Raw genomic sequence first — 22,161 nt, 5'->3', positions numbered from 1 at the left:
TCACTCTCTCTCTGTTTATAGACGGAAAGGCCACAGAGAGGCTGAGCTGAGCTGACTGGCCTTTGTTGTGAAGGGGAAACAGACCGACAGATGGACGTTTTATAACGGTCAGACAGGCGGAGTGAAAGTAGTTTAGTGTGGTTTGCACCCTGCGCGTTTGTTTCCGTAGTATTTTTATTTATTAATTTATTTTACCCGCAGATTTACAGTAAGATTATCACCGCTACCAGTTGGTGAGCGGAGGAAGCACAGAGGACTCGGGGGACTCCGCTGACTCCGCTTCTGCTGCGGCTTTTCGGACCATTTTAGCCGTTTTTAGTTGACTAACCTCATAGACGACCACCTCGGAGTAGCACGAGTGGGTCGACACCTATCCTCGGTTAAAATCCAGATAGATAACTCACGCTGCCGTGACTTCTGGTCCGTTGATTTTTGGTCATGTTCGCGTGTCGGTCGGTTTGTTGTTGTGGCGTTAGCTTAGCCAGCTAGCACAGTTAGCACTAGCGCAGTTTGCTTCGCGCGGCTCCTTGTCTTTTGGGGGGGTTTTTGCGCTAAAAATCATGTTTGGGACCCTTTATTCAGCTGAAATGTGTTTTTAGGCGCTTTTTGTGGGCGTTTTAGTAGATTAACGGCTATAAATGGGCTGCCAAATGTAGCTGTGTGTAGCCTGATCTATTAGCTTAGCTTAGGTTAGCTTAGCATAGCTCCAGTCTAAGGAGTCGGAGCTGAATCGGCTGATGTGAGACATTTAAATTAAACTTTCAATGGTATAAACTAAATAAACCACCCTAGAATTTGTGCCAGGTGGCGAATAAAGACGTTCGAGTCTGTCTTTTATACAGACACGCTAACTTGGGGTCTTTTAGCTGGAGTTTGTATGGCAGGGCGAGTAAAATCTTAGCATTGGACATTCATCACATTATATTTTTAACACTTTCTGCTTTTTAGTAAGACTTAACTTCACCAGTGCAACTTTTCATTAGATGTTTATTGGGTTCATGGATATATACTGACGTTAGAGGAGGTTCCAAGTTAGAGGACAGAGCAAAAACAGCCAGATTAAGGCCAGCACATCTACTTCAACCTTAAAATTGATGAAAAACAAAGTTATTATGGCCAGTTTGGACATGAAGACCTCGTTATGGACATGTTCAGTCTTCACCCTCTGCCTGGTTTTCATCGGTGAGTAACATTACTGCACTGTTTTCTGAGTATAACCTGCCTTAGAATGTGTTTTCCGCCTTGCAGAGTTGGGTTTTGCAGATATTGGGCTTTATATTAAGGCGTACTCTCTAAGAGAAGACCAAGACGTGGTGTGAAATATGTGAAAGATGTTAGGAAATGTCTGTTTCATGTGATGGTTGCTTTACTCAGGCTGTCGGAGGAGGATCTGTGCTGCATGTGTGAGAGTTAGACACAAAGCCGGCTGAGGAACAAAGACGTCTCTCTATTGTCTGCAGATGTAAAGCAGAACCGAGCAGCAGCTGGACGCAGCGATGGAGATTTCAACTTGCCTTCATGCTTTTAAAACTCACCATGACCTGTTTAATGATGTTTATTGCGACTCTTGTTTTAAGCGTTTTACAGAACTGCGTATTCACACTGTTCGTTTCGGTCCACAACAGCTTTCCTGGCTTGACTGTGTGGAGTACAGTGTTGCCAAAGCATCCAAGGAATAGTGACCACCGTAACAATATCAACCACGATAACCGTCGGAAGAATTATACGGTTTATTTATAGTGGTGGGTGATCTGGCAAGAATGCAGCATCACCATATTTAAAGAGGTTTTCTTAGTATGTCATATGCATTACGATGATTAGTATCCAGTTAAATAACTGAGGTCAGTTAAACAACACTAATCACGCTCTCTCTGTAAGAAAACTTGCAGTAAGTGTTTTGAGTCCTGTTGATGTCCCTGGTATTCTCAGAAAACCATATTGAGAGTTTGTGACTTTATCACTGTGACAAATACATCATACGGTCAGTGGACATAATCTGATGGAGGGTAGCAATTAAAAAAATTTAGAGCGGTACAATACAGTGCCGTCTTGATTCAATGCAAGAGGACAAAGGAGTGTGTGAATGTGCCGTATGTTAGTGCTAATATTTGTCTCCATTTTCACTTTTATTAGGGAAGTGAACACTAAAAGTGCAGTATTAGGAGCGTCATGGGGGAGTTTAGCCTGTGTAAACAAACAAAATCAAATGTAACGTGTGGTTTGGAAAATAAACAAAAAGGCAAGAACATGAACTGTTTCAGCTTAACCACTGTCCATACTTCAAGCTGCAGTATGTCAGTTTTGGGGATTTGGAGACCTCTCTGGTGAAAATGCGTAACTGCACACAACGTGCGCTCCCCTTCCCCAAGCGGATGAATCTGATGATTGAAAGAAAATTCAAAGAGAACTTAGTCAAAACTTTGTGAAGGACACATTTTCTCAGGATGCGAGTGGATGATCTACTGTCATAATCACATCTTCATCAGTATGATGTTGATTGAGATCATTTGAGACCTTAGCATCGAGCCAGACCTTCTTTTTGAGCCCGCACGTGTGACGTTAATACGTCAAGACTCACGACTCAGCGCCTCTGATTTTAAATGATTATTTCAGGCTTTACAGGGCGACTCACAGCAGCACACACTCACATATTCTAGCCTGTTTTTATTCTCCTGGCTCAGTAATGACAATTTAGTTTTACCAAAAACTCCTAAATAGAGTAAGTTTAAAAGCTAAGCTAGTTAGTCCTGATTAACTGGACTTAGTGCAGCACAGAGTATGAAATATCATTGTACTTATAGGTTTTGATCATATTTGTTCAAACGTATCTGTTCCGACTTACCAAGCCTTGCAAAAATGAATATTTATATGGTTCATATTGTGTATCATGGAAATTAGGGTTGGACAATCTATGTAATTAATTATTGCGATAATTTTTGTCACAATATGCTTTTCTGAACGTATTGTGTATATCGTCAGTACTTGGAGAGAGCAAAATTAGTCCTGTTTAACTGGATTTAGTTCCAAATACCGAATAAAAGTCTCTGTATTCAGTTTTTCATAGTAGGTTTTAAAATGTAGGTTTCTTTTTATTTCTCTCTTCCAACAGAACAAACTCTGAAAAATATATATTGTGATGCATCAGATATTGTGAAAATTTCTGCAAGTAGTGTGATATTAGATTTTTGCCTTATTGCCCACCTCTACGTAAAATGAAATCCAATAAAAATAAATATAGAAAAAAATGTGCTATATTTATAAACATAATGAGATGCATGACTGTCGCAGTGGCTTTTCTGAACATGAACATGTCGCGTATATCGTCAGCGCTCATAGACCGGCGGCCCGTTTTATTTTAGAAAGAGCAAAATTCGTCCCGTTTAACTGGATTTAGTGCCAAATATCGAGTACAAAACAGCGTATTCACAGTTTTTGATAGTATTTTAAAAAAAAATGTAGCACGTCTGCTTCTTTTTCTCCGTTCCAGCCGATCAGATGTCTGGAGAAAATAAATATCGTGACACATTTTCGATTGTGAGAACTTTCTTGAAGGATCGCGATACTGTATTTTTGCCATATCGTCCACCTGTAGTGGAAAAGTCAAGCGTTGTGATGTTTTTTCCACCTGCGATCCGATGTGTTGGGTTGTTTAAACCCGTTTTTTTATGGCAGACGTCTACAGGACTGTTTAATAATGCAGCTGATGTTACGTGGGTCTGTTTAGGAGCAGCTTTTGGACCTGACCCTCGACGGAGGGCGCTTGTTGGTTCCCTGGCCTCAGCGTTCAGCTGTCTATGGACAGGAACATGTCAGTTGTGCGTATCAGTTGTTCATACTTGGCGTGAGGGGAGAGGCTGTGACGGGTTCCTGCATGTCGTTCCTTCACCCAGCTGCTGTGAGGAAAGAGCAGATCGTCGACAGATCTTTGCACTCGGGCCAGTTGTCCAAGAAATTGTATAAAATCTTCATTAAAGTAATGCAAGTATGAACACTAGTGTGGGACCCTTTAATGGGCTTTAATCGTATCTGAAAGCTCGCAGTGCAGTCTTAAATGAGCATATGCTGCAGTTCAGATGCCGTGTGCCGTGCATATAGAACCTGAATACACTGTGGACATGAACGCTGGTGCTTAACAAATTACAGCATCTTTCATAATCAGTTTCATGATCACAGCACAACTGGCTGCATATTGTTTCACTATCAACCCACATGCTCATGGTTATATAGTGTGTGGCTGTTCACTGCTGTCGTCCACCGTGGCCTTAGTTTTTCATGTTCGCTCATGTTTTTTGAGTGGCTTTCGGTCCTTTCAATTTTCAGGAATTGGATGAGCCTCAGCCCTGGGACTCAGTGAGTCTCAGCTGGTCTTGTGCCAGTGAAAACATAGTCAGACATGAATCGCCAGATTTCTAGGTGCTTTTTATGGTGAATGACATTCGCTGAGTGCCTTTTCTTTTCTCTCCTCAGGAAATGCAGCCTGCTCACAGCACAATGACAATGTTTATGTATCAGGGATTTCTAACGGTGAGTCGTGATTTTTAATTTTTATTTCCTTTTCGTTTTGAGTGACAAAGTAGTGACGTTTTATTGCTGACTTGCTCCATTAAAAACTAAATTCTGTAGCCATTAAAGCACCATTGAAGTATTTTCTTCAAAACCTTTCAACACTAAGGGCCTGTAGGAGGGTCCACATGTCACTTCTCATAACTACAGAACTTGCATATTCATTTTATATTAGATACTGAATAATTCATAGTGGATACTGAGTAATTCATAGTGGATACTGAGTAATTCGTAGTGGATACTGAGTAATTCGTAGTGGATACTGAGTAATTCATAGTGGATACTGAGTAATTTCGTAGTGGATACTGAGTAATTTCGTAGTGGATACTGAGTAATTCGTAGTGGATACTGAGTAATTCGTAGTGGATACTGAGTAATTCGTAGTGGATACTGAGGAAGCCGCAGCGGGTACTAAACAGTAACTCTGTATTTCATTAGCTTGTGGAGATGTGGTGGAGCAGATCAGGGCGTCCAGCGGAGTCATCACGAGTCCAGGCTGGCCCTTCGAGTATCCGTCCCGCATTAACTGCAGCTGGAACATCAGGGCCAATCCTGGAGAGATCATCACCATCAGGTAGAGTGTTTTGCGACGCTGCAACAAAAACATTCAAATTCCACTAATTGTTCTTAATGTCTGCATAACTCATGGGAGCCAGGGGTCGCCATGACTACAACACAAATATAGACATTTGATGTACTATCCAAAGCCACCAGTGAACCTACATGAGTCTTCTGAGTTTATATGGAGTGTTGATGATGGAAAAATAATGTAAAATCTGAAATAATAAGTTTTCTTTGGCCTCATAACACCCTGCATGTTATGTATCCCTCCACCATGAATGGTATTTAAGGCCAAAAACATCTCAAAACTATCATAAAACAGAGTCTCAGTCATCAGGCAATGAATTAATAACCGTTTCATGTAGGAACTTTCTGTGAGGAGCTTTTAGAGGTGGACGTCTGGTTCCTATCACCACCACTGTGAACGGTTCTGACACCAAGTTTCTTTAGAATGGAGCGTTTCACCCCAAACCGCTCTGAATGTCTTGCATCATGACCATTTAATTATGCAGGAATTTAGAGAAGTTAGTGGAATTACCCTTTAACGCGTTACTGCTGTATGTTGGCTGACTTAAAGTTTGAGAATCATAGGATATATTGAAAGTATTTTGGACCAGAGGTGATTTAAACATATCCCTCAAATATTTACCACTTTTAGGAAGTTTTGGGGTTAATTTAAAGGGCCCATGTCATGAATGTCTGAATTTCCCTCGCTTTTTTTTTTTAAATAAAGAGTTTGATGTGGTGTTAAAGTTTCAAAACGATCTGTTCACCCAGTCCATATATGAATATTTTTGTGATGTCACTAAAACCAACACACACACACACACACCTATTCATGCTGCTGCAGTTTAGCCCCATCAGTTCATACTGAAGTTACAAGAAGTGTTACGGGCCGGACTGCTTTTTGGTCGAGTCTCAATACAGAATAGCCAGTCAGAACAGAGCTCATTTACATATATCAGTCTTAAAGGCACAGTAACTACAACAGCCTGATTCATTTTGAGGGATGACGAGAGGTCGGAAGATGGTCATGGAAACAAGGATCATGGCTGGTGGTGGTGGAGATGTACATGGAAGCTGTTCACAGGCAAAATAGACCCCAAAGAAACTTTTTTATTTTTTAGATTTACCACAATTTTACCACTGTCAACATCACATATAAACACACAGAAGACATATAAAGGTTTACTGGTCTTTTTGGGTAGTGAATAAAATGGCTGTATTTACATTGTAGAGATTGAGACTCCTGATTCTCATCAGCACCACTGACAAATTTCCCCTTTAAAGTACTGTAAACAAAAGCATTGGCTTGTGCTGGTGTTTTGAGTTTAACCCCTTTAAATGGCCATGGCCCAAAGTTTTATTACCCACCCTACACTGATGTTCTCATAGACTCCTAGTTATTCCTAATACCAATACTACTGCTATTAATATTAGTAGTATAATAACTCTTTAGGTCGTCTGACCAGAGGAGGATGGGTCCCCCCTGGTGAGCCTGGTTCCTCCCAAGGTTTCTTCCTCAGTTCTGAGGGAGGTTCTCCTTGCCACTGTTGCCCCTGGCTTGCCCCCCGGGGTACATTCTTACAGTCCTGTTAAAACTTTGTCTTTTCCGAAATTCTGTGAAGCTGCTTTGTGACAACATTCGTTGTAAAAAGCGCTACAAATAAATTAGATTTGATTTGATATTAAACACTTTTATAATCTAAGAATAGCTCAGCCAGTTTGCACTGAATGTCCCTGTATTTACTGGATAATAAGCCTTAGTATGTAATAAAGGGGTTTTAAGGGGTTAAATCCATACAAATGACATGGGTGTACCTCGTGGAGGGGTGAAACGAAGGAAAATGTGGGATATAGGCCCTTTAATGTACAAAATAAGTTCAGAAATGGGGTTTTTGCAGAAATATTTGGCAGGTCTGCACAGTGATATTGTATTGCAGTTTGAGTGCTGTCCTTTTGCTTTGCTGCTGTGCTGCTGTCCTCTGCGTGAACAGTGGCCTGCTTGCGTCTTTATCCCAACATGGTGTCCATGGTTACCAGCACAGAAATAGACACACACAGTCTTTTTTTTTTTTTCCATGGGATGTGATTTTATGGGGAACAAAATATGAAATGCTCGGTAACTGAGACCACAAATAGGCTCAACCTCTGAGGCATCGTCTGAAGACTCTGACTGACTAGCGCTCCAAGTTCCTCTCTGACATCCCACCATTCTTTATGCTTAAGTACAAAAATAATGACTCTTATTTAATCCAGAATCTCCTGCCGGGTGTTATTTGACTTCTACTTTTGACCCCAGGCGCACTTTCAGATTCATAACACCTTAACACCTCATAACACTCACTTTCCTTCTCAAGTGACAGGTTTGGTTTAAGGGAGGTGTCACTAATTTTACTCGTAACACTTTGGAGTACGAAAATCACACCACTAGAAAAGCCTCTTTTCATCGTTGCACTCCTCTGTTTGCACCTACGAGCTGTTGATCAGCTCCTCTTGCTGAGCTACTTTACTCATTTGAAACAGTGTTTGGATACTTCATTTAAATCCCTGATTCAAAGAGTGATTATACTCTAAAGCACAATATGGAAATTAGGATTGTGCGTTTTGACAAATTTTTCTGTTCCAGGATCTGTAAGGTGCTAATTACTGTTCATATGTGCCATAATAACAGTTGTGTGCAAAAACTCAGAGGAACTTAATTTAAATAATTGTAACTGCTTTATACCTGATGTTTCATATTACTATCACAATCACGCCACCTTACTATACTCATAAGTACTTAAATCCGGTGTACATACTGTAAATTTCTCTATATTCTCTTAAATTATTAGTAAATAATGTAAGTCGTGGGCTGGAGGTTAGGGATCCAGCCTCGTGACCAGAAGGTCGCCGGTTCGATCCCCAGAGCCGACAGCACATGACTGAGGTGTCCTTGAGCAAGACACCTAACCCCCAACTGCTCCCCGGGCGCTGCGGATTGGGCTGCCCACCGCTCCGGGCAAGTGTGCTCACTGCCCCCTAGTGTGTGCTCACTAGTGTGTATGTGGTGTTTCACTTCACTGATGGGTTAAATGCGGAGGTGAAATTTCCCCGTTGTGGGACTAATAAGGGTCACTTAATCGTTAATTAATTGTTAAAGTGTTTATTTTTACATAAGCTGCAACTGTAACAACTGCAATTTCCCCCTGGGATCAATAAAGGAATCTGAATGATTAGTGCTGGGCGATATAACCTCAAATCAGTATCACGGTTCATTGAATATTTTACGATTGCGATTAATGAACGATTTTTGTTTTGTTTTTGTGTTTTTTTTTTAATGTCCTCAAAGTTCATTGAAAAGATTTGTACTGTAAATTTATTCTGCATATCTTAATTTTAAATCGTCTCAACAGCCAGATCGGAATTTACGCAGAATTTATGTCAATCCAATTCGCCATTCGTCATAATTTCTGACACCTATTAAACATTTGGGGTTATATTTCTGTACAAAAATTAGGAGAGACTCATCTGAAACCCTCCGATGGCTCCTGTGATGCTGGTGTAGATGAAGCTGATCCTCTGGGTGCGACTGGCGTTCGTTGGCAGTTGCAAAGTTCAGACAACAAACGTGGCGGCTGATCAACTGTATTCGCGATAGTAATGAAGACAACATGCACTAAATTTTTCACCAAACCATCACCTTAACCCCTTAAATGGTCAGGGCCCACCAGCGGGCCCAGGGTTTTATTACACACTTCTATAACCTAAGAATATATCAACCAGTTTCCACTGGAGGCCCTGTTGTTACTAAATAATAAGGTGCTGAAAAACTCCTATGTTTCTTTTACTATACTACAAGAATGAAATCTGAGATTTCAGTTACATTTTGATTGAGATTTAGCAAAGCAGCCAAGGCATAAGGGGGAATATTGTTTGTGGTTGAGTTGGATCGCTGAAATAATTAAACATTATTAATGAAACTGATTTTATAAATTGATCCGTCTAGCCAAGCTGTATAAACAAACTCTTTATTTGTGTGCAGTTTTCAGGACTTTGAGATTCAAAGCTCGCACCGCTGTGGATTGGACTGGATCTCCATTGGTACCTATAAGAACCTGGATGGTTATCGCGCCTGCGGCTCGTCCATCCCGGCTCCGTACATCTCCTCTCAGGACCACGTGTGGATTAAGTTCCACTCAGACGACAGTCTGACCGGCAAGGGCTTCAGGCTCTCTTACATAACAGGTACTGCAGAAAAGCTGCTATTTATAGCCCTGATAGCGGCCACTAAGTCAGAGATAAAGCTGTCACATGGCGGTTTCGGTCTTATGTGCTTTACGACTGCAGGGAAAAATCTTTCTCTTACAAATCCCTGTCATCTTTTTACCGTCGGCCTCTTTTTACGTGGCATTCTGTGTCTCAGAATCGAAATGTTATTCACACGGTGATTCAGTAAGATTCATCTGATCTCAACGTGATTCATTTGACTTGTAAATCGTTACAGAACAATGCAGAAAATTATAATTATTTAAATGAGCATAAGGTTTATTACGTAATTCTACAAGGTCTCAGTCTGAACCTCCTATAGCTGTACGGACGACATCAACACCACAGTCGCTGCTCTCACGGCTCTTTCAGTGGGATTTCGGAGATCATCCAGTGCTGTGGAACCAGCACCGAACGCTCTGAGCTGCTGGAGCTTCACTGCTGATGAAAATCCCGCTGCTCAGTTCTGACGGATTCACTCTTATTGACGTGGAGAACGCAGAACGTTCTGCTCAGGGGTCTCAGCTCCTCTCAGACTGAAGGAGCTGGTCAGGAACTCTATGACTCCCTCTTACAGTTGGAGTGTGATTGGTTCCTCGACGCCTCACGGTGGTAAAAATAAGGAGCTTTGAAATCTTTTTGAGCATAGCTGACATAGAAAACTGAAGGAAATCGTAAGAAAATAATTAAAATTATCTTAAGAGAATATCTGAGAACTGTTTTTGTTAAACTTTTTCGTTTTTAAGAAAATTCTCATGAACTTCTCAGTATTGGTCTTAAGACTCTTCCCAAATTTTATCCTAAAGCTTTTGTGAATCCATTTGTGTTACCAAAGTGAGCCAAACAGTTAAGTTGGAAGAAAGAAAGCAGTGAAAGAAGTGAAATCATTCTAGGATTTTGATGTCCACATTCAAACACGTTCGTCTCACGTGGCGTTATTACCGATAGATATGATGCTCTCAATTTAAAACGCACCAGTGACCAGTCGAAGGCTGCCTGAGCGCCACTGGGTCTTTTTATCGCCAGCGTGTACATGCAGGGTAGTCCTCCTGAAGAGATCATGTCCAGCCCTGCAACTAATCTGGATCATACTTTAAGGGAACTAACAGCGGTCCATAAAACTGAGACACTGGCAACAATTAAAAGCAACAACTTATTGACAGGGGGTTTCGTTTGAGCATGTTAAAGGTGGTCCCGCAAGCTAAGTTCAACTGACCTCTAAAGGAGTTGTGTGTGGCAAAGCTGTACAGTGTAATAGAGGATGAGAGAGAGAATTAGGTGTATTTCTTTGATAATAAGCGTTAAATCATAAATACAAAAACATTTCATTCTCTAATTGTAGGAGGGGGAAAAAACAGAGTATGGCTCCATTAAGGCGTGAGCTTTTAAACGGGAACTCTTTTGCAAAATTACTTAATCATTAAAGGTGTAAATATAAACAATCATTCAGGGTGGTTTGGTGTAAAATGTGCCCCTTCTAGAGAAATTTACAGAGTCAGAGTTGGTCACCATTATAGTGCTAGGAACCAGACGTCTGAAGCATTACATGGCTCTAAAAGCTACATCCCGTTAAGTTACTACACAAAACGGTTATGAATGTGTTGCTCAATACCTGAGACATCATTAAGTTTTGGCTTAAAACTTATTTTTTAGTAAAAAGAAAAAGAAAGAAAGAAAGCCCTCCAGTCCTGAAGCAGAAGAACCCAGAGCGAATAGAAATTGACGGTGCCAACAACAAACTGCTTGCTACTCTGCTCACCACTTTATGGGGAACGACAGTGAGGTGCAACTATAATCTGTCGCAGCTCCTCTGATGAATAATGTTACTTACATAAGCTCTGACCTTTGCTGACACCGTGTGACGCAAAGCCGCCGACCCATACAGAGAGCTTCATGGAATGGGTTTCCACGGCTGAGCAGCTGCATCCAAGCCTTACATCACCAAGCGCAGTGCAAAGCGTGGAATGCAGTGGTGTAAAGCGCCGCCACTGGACTCTAGAGCAGTGGAGACGAGTTCTCTGGAGTGACCAATCACGCTTCTCCATCTGGAAATCCGATGGACGAGTCTGGGTTTGGCGGTTGCCAGGAGACGGTACTTGTCTGACTGCATTGGGCCGAGTGTAAAGTTTGGTGGAGGGGGGATCATGGTGTGGGGGTGTTTTTCAGGAGTTGGGCTCGGCCCCTTAGTTCCAGTGAAAGGAACTCTTAAAGCTTCAGCACCAAGAGATTTTGGACAATTTCACGCTCCCAACTTTGTGGGAACAGTTTGGGGACGGCCCCTTCCTGTTCCAACATGACTGCACACCAGTGCACAAAGCAGGTCCATAAAGACACGGATGAGCCAGTTTGGTGTGGAAGAACTTGACTGGCCTGCACAGAGTCCTGACCTCAACCCCATAGAACACCTTTGGGATGAATTAGAGCGGAGACTGTGAGCCAGGCCTTCTCGTCCAACATCAGTGTCTGACCTCACAAATGCGCTTCTGGAAGAACGGTCAGAAATTCCCATAAACACTCCTAACCCTTGTGGAAAGCCTTCCCAGAGGACTTGAAGCTGTCACTCGAGTTCATATGCATGTGGAGGTAGAGGAGCGAATACTTTTGGAAATATAGTGTACAAGACACATTGAAGTTCAGTGGTCATTTTGGATGGCAGAAGGGGGGGGGCATCCTACCCACCCAGAGAGAGCGAGGCCAGTTGTGCTCTCTTGGACTCCCGGGTACGGACGGCTGCAGCATCACCAGGGATCAGACTCGCGATCTCCTGATGTCGGGGTCAACACTTGGACCGTTGCGCCACTCGGGAGCCCATGATGAACAATTTCGACCCTACATTTTTCTAGAAAGGGGCATTTAAAACCAAACCACCCTGAATTATTTCGTTTACATCTACATGCTTGAATGGGTAAGTACTTTTGCAAAATTGGTGGAGTTCCCCTTTAAAAGCTGGACAAAATCTAACCTCTTAGTGTTTTAAGTGGTGTACCAGTACGAGAACCACAGGGGGCAGTATTCCTGCATGCACAGGCTCGTTAATGCAAATTGACTCCTCTCTGAAAACCAATGAACCCAAGACTTTTTCACGGATGAGACTTTTCCAAGTGCAGTTAACAGGGTCGAGGTTCAGCCGCATACCAACCCCTGGTGTGAGTGATCGTCACAGACGCTATTCTCGCTCTCCCAGGTGACGTCTAATGCAGATTTTTAGTGAAACGATTTCTTTGCCCCACAAAGTGGAGCTCGACTGGCTCATTGAGTTCATGTGGTATCGATTTGCGCCGCTGCTTGGTTGCTTTCCTCCCTTGCAGCGATATTTATGTCTAGCTAGGAGACTCAAAGGAAGCTTTCACCAATCAGTCAGTCTGTGGATAAATAGAGACGGGCTGGCCTCCGTTCTGAAATGTGGTCACTGAAAACGCTGGATAGACTTCAGCAGATAGTGAGTTGGTGACGCCGCTCTTTTCAGAAGGGTATAATTAGCTGCGGTCAATGTTCTGTTGAGGTTTCACAGAGGCTCTGCCCATAATGTGAGAGGAACTTCAAAGAACTGAACTCAGTGCCTTTTCATTGAGCATGTTCTCTATTTCTACTGTACTGGAGTTGACGGCACTGATTCGGGCAGCGAGTTCCTTTTTAATTTAATATTATGATTGTTAGTTTTTATTATTAATTGTAGTAGGTACTGTTATTGTTTATTTGTGGAATTTTTATGTATACATTTATATTTAAACACTTGAATGAACACTTTTTAGTTGATCTCCTTCATAATTTTGTATATTGTTAACCCCTCAAGCCTAAGGGCTTACACACAGACCCACACGTTCATTTCTCATTCTTATAGCAATATAAATTACGTTTTCTGGCAGTTTTTAAATGACTTATAAAAAAATATGAATTAAAGTCTTTTTTTATTCCTTTTTTATTTCTCATATTTTTTTTAATTGTAGTTTTTAAACCCTTTAATATCCTCACCAAGAAAAAAAACTGATGGAATTTTTTTCTGTATTTTTTTTTTTTCTGTATTTTCTGCAATAATATATAATTTTTTTTATATATATTTTTTTTGACCCCACAATTTTTTAAAAATTCGAGAATTTGAGTCTACCAAATGGTCGAGATGGCACTTTGTGGCATATACATTGACCCAAAATGTGCTGTACCAAAAGGTTGAGCAGAACATTTAAAGGATTACGGTTAATTAACAAAAGTTAATTGAATAAATAAAACGAAAGCAATTATTATTGTGAAACGATGAATTGTTCTTGTAATAAATAAATAAATGCTGAATTAAATTAACGAATTAACAAACACGTCTTGTTGATTCTCAGGGAAATCTGAGGAGCCCAGTTGTGAGTCTGATCAGTTTCACTGTGCCAATGGAAAATGCATCCCGGAGTCATGGAAGTGCAACACGATGGACGAGTGCGGCGACAATTCGGACGAGGAGCTGTGCGTTCAGCCAAATCCCTCAGCCTTCTTCTCTTTCCAGCCCTGTGCCTTCAACCAGTTCCCCTGCCTGTCCCGCTACACCCGCGTCTACACCTGCCTCCCTCAGTCACTGAAATGCGACGGCAGCATAGACTGCCAGGACCTGGGCGATGAGATCGACTGCGACGTGCCTGTCTGTGGCGAGTGGCTTCGGAACTTCTACGGAACCTTCAGCTCGCCAAACTACCCGGACTTCTACCCGCCCGGCAGCAACTGCACCTGGCTGATTGACACTGGGGACCACCGCAAGGTCATCCTTCGCTTTATGGACTTCAAGCTGGACGGCACGGGTTACGGAGACTACGTGAAAGTTTATGACGGTTTGGAGGAGAATCCTCGGCGGCTGCTGCGAGTTCTGACCGCTTTTGATTCTCGAGCTCCGGTAGCCGTCGTCTCGTCCTCCGGCCAGCTCCGCATCCACTTCTACGCAGACAAGATCAATGCGGCGCGGGGCTTCAACGTCACCTACCAGGTGGACGGTTTCTGTCTGCCCTGGGAGATCCCCTGTGGAGGGAACTGGGGTTGTTACACCGAACAGCAGCGCTGCGACGGGTACTGGCACTGCCCCAACGGCCGCGACGAGCTCAACTGCAGCAGCTGCCAGGTAGGAATGAACGGTGATCATTGTTGAGAACTTATCGTGGGTATAATCATGTGTATTGTGAGTTTAGTGGGCGGTATGGACAGAAATGTATATTGCGATGTTATTTAAATGATTAATATCACAGTTTATGATATATATTTGTGATTAAAACCTTTTTAGGTGCTTTAGTAAACCTTTGTAGGTTCGCAGGGGCTTATATTTTAGGATCACCCTTCACTTTTAATCAGATCGGGTTTTAACAGCCAGAGTAAATATAAAATATATTTTATTGTGCAAAACAGTGAAATCAAAACTGAATAATATAGATAAACCTGTGTCATTAACTCCTAGTAGTTGCTTACTAACACCAGCACCACGGTCCTGGCAAAAGAGTCTTTCTACAAACCTGATTTTGACGTCCTGTTGAGCAGCTTTTGGTTCAGATTTTCCATTCCATCCTTCATCAGTGCCCACTGGACGCTGTTGGCCAGGTTTCTTTGGTTGGTGGACTGTTCTCAGTCCAGCAGCGACACTGAGGTGTTTAAACACTCCGGCAGCACTGCTGCGTCTGATCCACTCAGACCAGCGCAACACACACTAACACACCACCACCACGTCAGTGTTACTGCAGTGCTGAGAATGACCCACCACCCAAACAGTACCTGCTCTGTGAGGGTCCATGGGGGTCCTGACCACTGAAGAACAGGGTAACAGAGTATCAGAGAAACAGATGGACTACAGTCTGTAACTGTAGAACTACAGAGTGCAGCTATACGGTCAGTGGAGCTGATAAAGTGGACAGTGAGCGCAGAAACGAGGAGGTGGTCAGAGCGTTACGCCTATTTTTACAGATTATTTCTAATCATACAGTATTTCATAGCATTTTTATGCATGCATTCCATTCCAGCTTCTTTGCAAACCCCAGAAAACTTCATGTATGTCTTCAGGTGTTGTAAGGTTTGTTGTTCTGTGTCTCCTGCAGGAGGATGAGTTCCCCTGCTCCCGTAACGGCGCCTGCTACCCTCGCTCTGACCGCTGCAACTACCAGAACCGCTGCCCCAACGGCTCCGACGAGAAGAACTGCTTCTTCTGCCAGCCTGGAAACTTCCACTGTAAGAACAACCGGTGCGTGTTTGAGAGCTGGGTGTGTGACGCGCAGGACGACTGTGGCGACGGCAGCGACGAGGAGAGCTGCCCGGTCATCGTCCCCACGCGGGTCATCACGGCCGCGGTTATCGGGAGTCTGATCTGCGGCCTGCTGCTGGTCATCGCTCTCGGCTGCACCTGCAAGCTCTACTCTCTCAGGATGTTCGAGCGCAGGTGAGGTGCAGGAGCCACGAGGCTTATTGTGGTTTTATACTAGATAAACTGTCATTTGTCCATGTTATGATGCCCTGAATGGGGTTTGTGTGCTTGATTTTGCATATTTATCTTTTTTTTTTTTTTTTGGATGACTTGCATATGACATATGACATAATGACAGGCAGTGTTTTGAATTCCCTGAGTCGGTATATTTCAAACACACCCCATCTGTAGTAGCCTTTGGCCAATAATTGTAGTGATTGAATATCACAATAATTTGAATATTATTTAAATGATAAATTATTTAAATCATTTGCATGCTGCGACTTTTTTTTTTTATTCTTTTCTGCTTCGTCTTTGTACAAATTGGACTGTTAAATAATCATTCCAGTCTATGATTAGTTAAAAATGTATACAGCAGAAAAAAGAGGGTACGTAATTAGAGGCTGTACAAACAGAACATCAGCCGGCCAACAGCACACTTACCTATATTGAACGCCAGTTAATAAGATGAGGAAAATGTAGGTTTTTCAGTGTGGCGGTGTTCTCTTTGGTGGAGAAGCGCTTGATGAGTATGACATACTGTCTGTGAAGAATATAATTATCGTTCTCAATTAAGTAATTAAGTAATATTAGTTGAAATTTAGCCTGGTTGTTTTAATTATATTGGAATTCACGCAGTGGAAGTTTCCTTATATAATTCACCCTGAAGGTTGGCGTGCAGACAACTGTCACCATAGCAGCGTAGACAACAATCTCGTCTAGCTGGTAGCAAACGAAACGGCGAAGAGATTCAAGAACATCGATAGTTTGGAGACAAACAGACTTATTTGTAGTTGTAAGTGCTCCAGCTGGTTTCTTTGATACGTTTAATCTGCACTGAGAAACTCAAACAGTATGAAGTCGCTTCTCATTCGCCAGCTTCTTGTTCGAATGTTACCGTTCCACCTTAAACGATGCAGCGGCTACGTTCTGGCACCCCAGGCGCCATTTAAGGTGGAACGGTAACATTCGAACAAGAAGCTGGAGAAAGAGAAGCGACTTTAGCCTCGTAAAAAGCCGAACATTGAGAGACATTTTACAAGAAACTGCTCTACTTTTGTGGAGAAGTTTCCTGCTGGAGATGCGAGAAAAGCAGCTGTAGTTGAGCTGAAGCTGAAAACAGAGCGAAGTGTTATGTTTTTTAGTCTAGCACATCACCACATACTGAGACAGATTTCCAACGAAGATGCTGAAATAGTGTCGTGGCTCCCAAGGTAGTTTGGACAAAACGGCTCTTCCTAACATTTGGGTAGGCGACCCCTGGTCTAGGGTCAGGGTCCTGTAACGTTCATGCGTGGTGCCTTTTCAGACGGTCATCGCTTTGGTCTAAATTAACAAGCTTACTCTTTGGGCATACTGAAAAGTCTGACCAGGTGAGTCCATGTAAAAGCATGAATAAAGTGAAATTAGAGCCGCTCAAGTCTGCATTGTATGATGTCCATTGTATAAATTTGCTTTTAACTTTACTTCAGGTCCTTCGAGACCCAGCTGTCCAGGGTTGAGGCAGAGTTACTGAGAAGGGAGGCTCCACCCTCATATGGGCAGCTTATTGCTCAAGGCCTGATCCCCCCAGTAGAGGATTTCCCAGTCTGCTCTGGCAACCAGGTGAGATGTCATTGAAGCCATGGGCAATCAGTGGGTTGCAGTTAGGATGTGTAGATATTAGACGTGTTTGTTTGGAGTTGCTGTTTTTCTGCGTCCAACACATCTGTTCCTGCTCTGATCCATCCAATTAATTGCCTAATAAACAGTTGCGGAGAACATTTAGTTTTTTAATTAATTGTATGTAGCTATCTTACAAGTTTAAAGTGGCCAGATTTGCTGGTTATGCATTTTGCTTTCTAGCTGTTAATACTTAGCTCAGCATCGCCCTCTGCAGGTGTTACTGCACAAATCAGAAGGTAGATTTTTGGTTATCTTTAGAGTAACTCAGCAGTTTGCTTTGTTTTCCATGTAGTTGATGAATAATAACTTATGATATAATCAGACTAGGATTTAAACGGGTTTAAGGACTTATTCAGCAGAAAATTGAATTTAATCAGTTTTCCCATTAATCCAGACATAATCCAGACATATTCCATCAGCCAAGACGTGTTTGGGCTCCAGTGTTTGCTTGGTTTTTTATGTCATAGTGTAATGCAGCTAATGAGCTGTTTGTCCTCTGTCAGGCGTCTGTTCTGGAGAACCTGCGCTTGGCCGTGCGGTCCCAACTCGGCTTCACTTCCATCCGCCTGCCGACCTCCGCTCGTCACGGCAACATCTGGCGGCGTCTCTTTAACTTCACTCGCTCCCGCCGCTCCGGTTCGCTGGCGCTGGTGTCCGCCGACTCAGAGGAGGGCTCGGGCAGCTCCGGCCGTGACCACGACCGTTTGGGCACTCACCGTGGCCTGCTGCCGCTCGATTCCGATGACACGGACACCGAGAGTGAACAGCAGCCGCGACGGGATGCCCCCGGGGCCGTCGGGGGTCTAGCGGCTCCTCCCCTTCCTCACAAAACCCCGCCCACCACAGCAGTAGAGGCCATTGTCTCTGTTTCCAGCAGCTCCTCCTCCGCCCCTCTGGCCAGCCGTGAAGGCAGCATTGCAGAAAGCGTAACAGACAGCAGTGGGGTGAGTGAAGGATGTGGTGTAGCGCCCCCAAGTGTTGGAAGGAGCCCTTTCAGCAGCGCTTTAAGCCGCGTTACACGGAGCCTCCGTTGGGTCCGCTTCAGTCTTGGCCGCTCTTCTGCTTCTGGTTCTGGCTCGGGCCAGCAGAACCAAAGCCCTCTGCGGCAGCTGGAGCACGGCACTGCGGGGGGCGCCGGCGGGAGCAACAGAGGCGAAGACGAGGATGACGTTGAGCTGCTGATTCCAGTTTCAGATGCAGGCTTGCTGGACAGTGACTCCAACGAAAGTGCAAGGCCGTTGCTGGAGCCTGGAGCAGACCAGGCTTTCGGACCGCAGCCGAACCCCGCGTCCCGGGGCAGGCCGATGTGCCGGGATGGACCTTGTGAACACTGTGGAATCGTCCACACGGCACGCATCCCTGATGCTTGTCTGGAGGCCACAGCTAGAACAGAAATCAGCGACGACGAGTCTCTCCTGCTGTGTTAAGTGAGGAGTTCTCAACTCCAATCCTGAGGACCTGCTGCTCTGCGGTGTTTACCTGAACCAAGCACTCCGACTGCAGCTCTCGAAGGGCTGAGTAATCGCCCAGGGAGTTAGATCAGCGGGATATCTCACAAAGCAGCATTTCTTGGCTGGTGTTTATTTTATTTTTTTTAAAAACAGCATTATTGAGTTTAAATGCAACATATTTTCAGAATATTGCTTCAAATCAGAAAACATCATACATAACAGGCATGATGAAAAATGAAGAAAACCCAAACGAATGTGATGCAGTGCTACAGAAGTCTGGAGAGGCCCGCAGCTGTTACTATAGTTTTCTGGATAGTTATCTTGAGATCACAAGATAGCTCACCTCATTATCTCAAGATTGTTGTGTTGAACTTTGTTGTAAGACAGTTAACTTGTTATCTTAAGATAACTTTGGTATATTGATATCACAAAGTTAACTCGTTATCTCAGCTTCGTTATATTGATATCACAAGACAGTTAACTCACTATCTCAAGATAGCTGTTGCTATAATATTCTGGATTGTTATCTTGAGATGACAAGATATCTTGACATGATGAGTTAGCTAACAACTTTGTTGTATTGAGATCACAAGAAAGTTAACTCGTTATCTCAAGATAACAGCTTTTGTCTTGAGATCACAAGATGGTTAACTTACCTTAAGATAACAATCCAGACCACTGTAACTGCCACATGGCAGTTTATAGAAACATTTTAGTGTCCGGCTTCCTAAAAATTGCCAGATTTGTCCCCAAACGTCCAAAAAATTGGGTTTTTTCTTCTTCTAATTATTCCAAATGTTACATTTACCATGGCCAAACAAAAAAAGAGAGACTTTTACTGCTGGCCAGCTAATTTAAAGTCGACCTGAAACCAAGATGGTCTTGTTTTTACCCCGTTAGTTTCGTTTAGGATGATTCGTCACCGTTTGGGGGGGAAAAAAGATAATATTTCTTTACATCATCAAATCCATGATCAAACTAGGAATCGGAGTGCTGCCTGTCAGAGTAAAGTGGGTGGGGCTTACGCCCTGGACACACCCATGCTCAAACATCAGTGCTTTTTTTCTTGTAATCTTACATTAAAAGCCCCCGCTGCTAAAATGACAAAATAACGTTAACCAATAATATCGTTTTCACCTCCTCGCCCCCCCCCCCCCCCCCCCCCCCAAACCCAGTCCTGCCTCAATCATGAAATTTTATCTTGCCATATTTATAATTATGATCAACACTTACCTCCTTCACTCTGTTAAAAGCCTAGAGCAGCAGAATTGGCTGGTTTTTCTGTTTTGCTTATCTGCTGATGTTTAGCAGCTCCTGACTGAAGACGCAGACAGCTGGAGCTCAAATAAGCAAGGCTGCCCTCTAAACACGGTAGAGCTCCAAGTCCGCAGTTGCGTCCCTGTTGGTTTCATAAGGCCACCGATGCGCATTTACCTTCAACCAACTGATGAAAACGCGGCCAATTCATGTTCGCATTGGACTGTGAACGCCGGCGACTGTGAAATAATTGCGGCGAGCGTCGGCGATTGCAGGCGATTATATAATAATTGAGCGGATGGTGTTGATCATTTCTAATTCACGTTAACTTTAATCCAGAAGTCTTAAGCCTGTTCAGTCGGAGAACAGCCGAGGAGCATTCCGATTAGACGGTCTTCACTAAATTATCCAGCTTTCCTGAGAAATCCTGCTTTGTGAAAGGTCAGTCCGGGTCTGAGACGGCAGCGCGCCCTCAGGTCTGGAGTTGAGAACCGGCGCGTGAAGCCTGCCAGCTGCAGCGCAGTCCGTAAGGCTATGAACTCGTGAACTGTCCCTGCTTCAAGCTTCGCTTCTTCTGTCTCCCCAGCAGGGAAAAAGTGTGAATGTGTTTTTTTTGGACAACCTGCCCCTTGAATTTCCAAACGCTTACACAAGAGCTTTGAGACCGTTTCCGGTACGCCGTCTCCCCCTCCACTGTGCAGTTTTGGCATTTCTCTTCACCGTTTTTAGCTACGTGGTTAATAAAGTCTTCTTTTTCTTCTGTTTCATCGTTGAGCGGGAACAGCTACAGCTTACGACGATACACTTGGGAACGCTGGGAAGCGAAGCAGCTCTGTAAACACTGTCAGGAGGAGGCATAAAATGTACACTGGTACTGAAAAAAGCTGAATTAGCTCAGAAGCTGCAAGAGATTTATTACTTATTGTTGAATTATTTGAACCTCGATGTCATTCATTTCCTTAAAAAGTGAGCCAGAAGTCTGAGGGGTCGCGCGACTCTTGACGGTACAGATACTGACGGTACGGTTCATTTCAGTTACTGGGTGATTTCCGGTCCCCATTAGAGACACAAAAACGATTTGCAAATATTTTCGTCTGATTTTGGGCTCGAGCAATTTATTTATAACGGCGCGTGAGCGGCGGAGTGACTGATTCTAAGGATGCTATGTTGTATAACAGCCACTGATGTTTGTTGTATTTATTGTTTTGTTACTGTTTCAGTAACCTTACTGTTTTGGTACCGATAACTCGTGTGTGAGTGTGTATATTTATTATTATTATTAGTCTTGGTTTTGATTTCAGTAGTGGTTACTTGAGAAGCATGTTACATTGTCTTGTGCTTTTTTAAGTGATATGGTGTATGAATGTATATAAATATATCTATATCTAAATATATAAAGATGCATTACTGTTTACTGCACTAAGAATAAAACAGCGTTCATCCCATGTCGTGGTTAATTGTTTATTGAGGGAAGTTTTGGCAATGTACACAGCGTGGCCAAAAGTATGTGGACACTCCAGATTATTCAGTGTAGGTGTTTCAGCCTCGTCCATTGCTGACAGGTGTGTAAAATCAAGCGCATAGCCGTGCAACCTCCATACGTAGACACTTGCTTTTCTTATTGTATGGAATGGCAGTTAAGGGGAACTGTGAAGGCCAAGCTGAGGTCTGGAAGGCCAAGAAAACTTTCAACGAGAGCTGCTTGTGTGCTTGCCGGAAAGTCAATCCCATTCGACTGTGAAGGACTTTCAAGAAGATTTAGCAAACTCTGGAGTGGTGGAAACAGATCTTGTGGACTAATGAAGGTAAAAAAAGAAGTTTTTTATATGTCTGGGGGGGGAAAGGGTGCAGTATTTCATGTAAACACCTCTCTAGCTGTTAATCTCTGGGGTGGATTGATCATGCTTATGCCTAGGGGTTGATGCTGCAGCCAGTGGACATTTCACTGGTAGAAGCAAACATACTAGTCCTTAGAAGAGGATGGCATCTGCTACAGGACAA

The 22,161-nt window shown here is 43.2% G+C and overlaps 1 protein-coding gene across 1 annotated transcript; it reads left to right on the top strand.

Moving 5' to 3' along the window:
* Window positions 1-19: 19 nt before the first annotated feature.
* lrp12 (low density lipoprotein receptor-related protein 12) lies at window positions 20-21,605 on the top strand. Its single transcript, XM_037535362.1, has 8 exons — window positions 20-1,182; window positions 4,468-4,524; window positions 5,002-5,137; window positions 9,149-9,351; window positions 13,701-14,464; window positions 15,426-15,763; window positions 17,260-17,392; window positions 17,956-21,605. The coding sequence occupies exons 1-8, from the start codon at window positions 1,095-1,097 to the stop codon at window positions 18,877-18,879; spliced, it is 2,643 nt and encodes an 880-aa protein (XP_037391259.1). The 5' UTR covers window positions 20-1,094; the 3' UTR covers window positions 18,880-21,605.
* The last annotated feature ends 556 nt before the right edge of the window (window positions 21,606-22,161 follow it).

The sequence above is a fragment of the Pygocentrus nattereri genome, chromosome 27 (assembly GCF_015220715.1).
Source record: "Pygocentrus nattereri isolate fPygNat1 chromosome 27, fPygNat1.pri, whole genome shotgun sequence".
NCBI lineage: Eukaryota > Metazoa > Chordata > Actinopteri > Characiformes > Serrasalmidae > Pygocentrus > Pygocentrus nattereri.
Note: the sequence above shows the minus strand (reverse complement) of the source record. Positions and strands in the feature narration are given on the sequence as shown.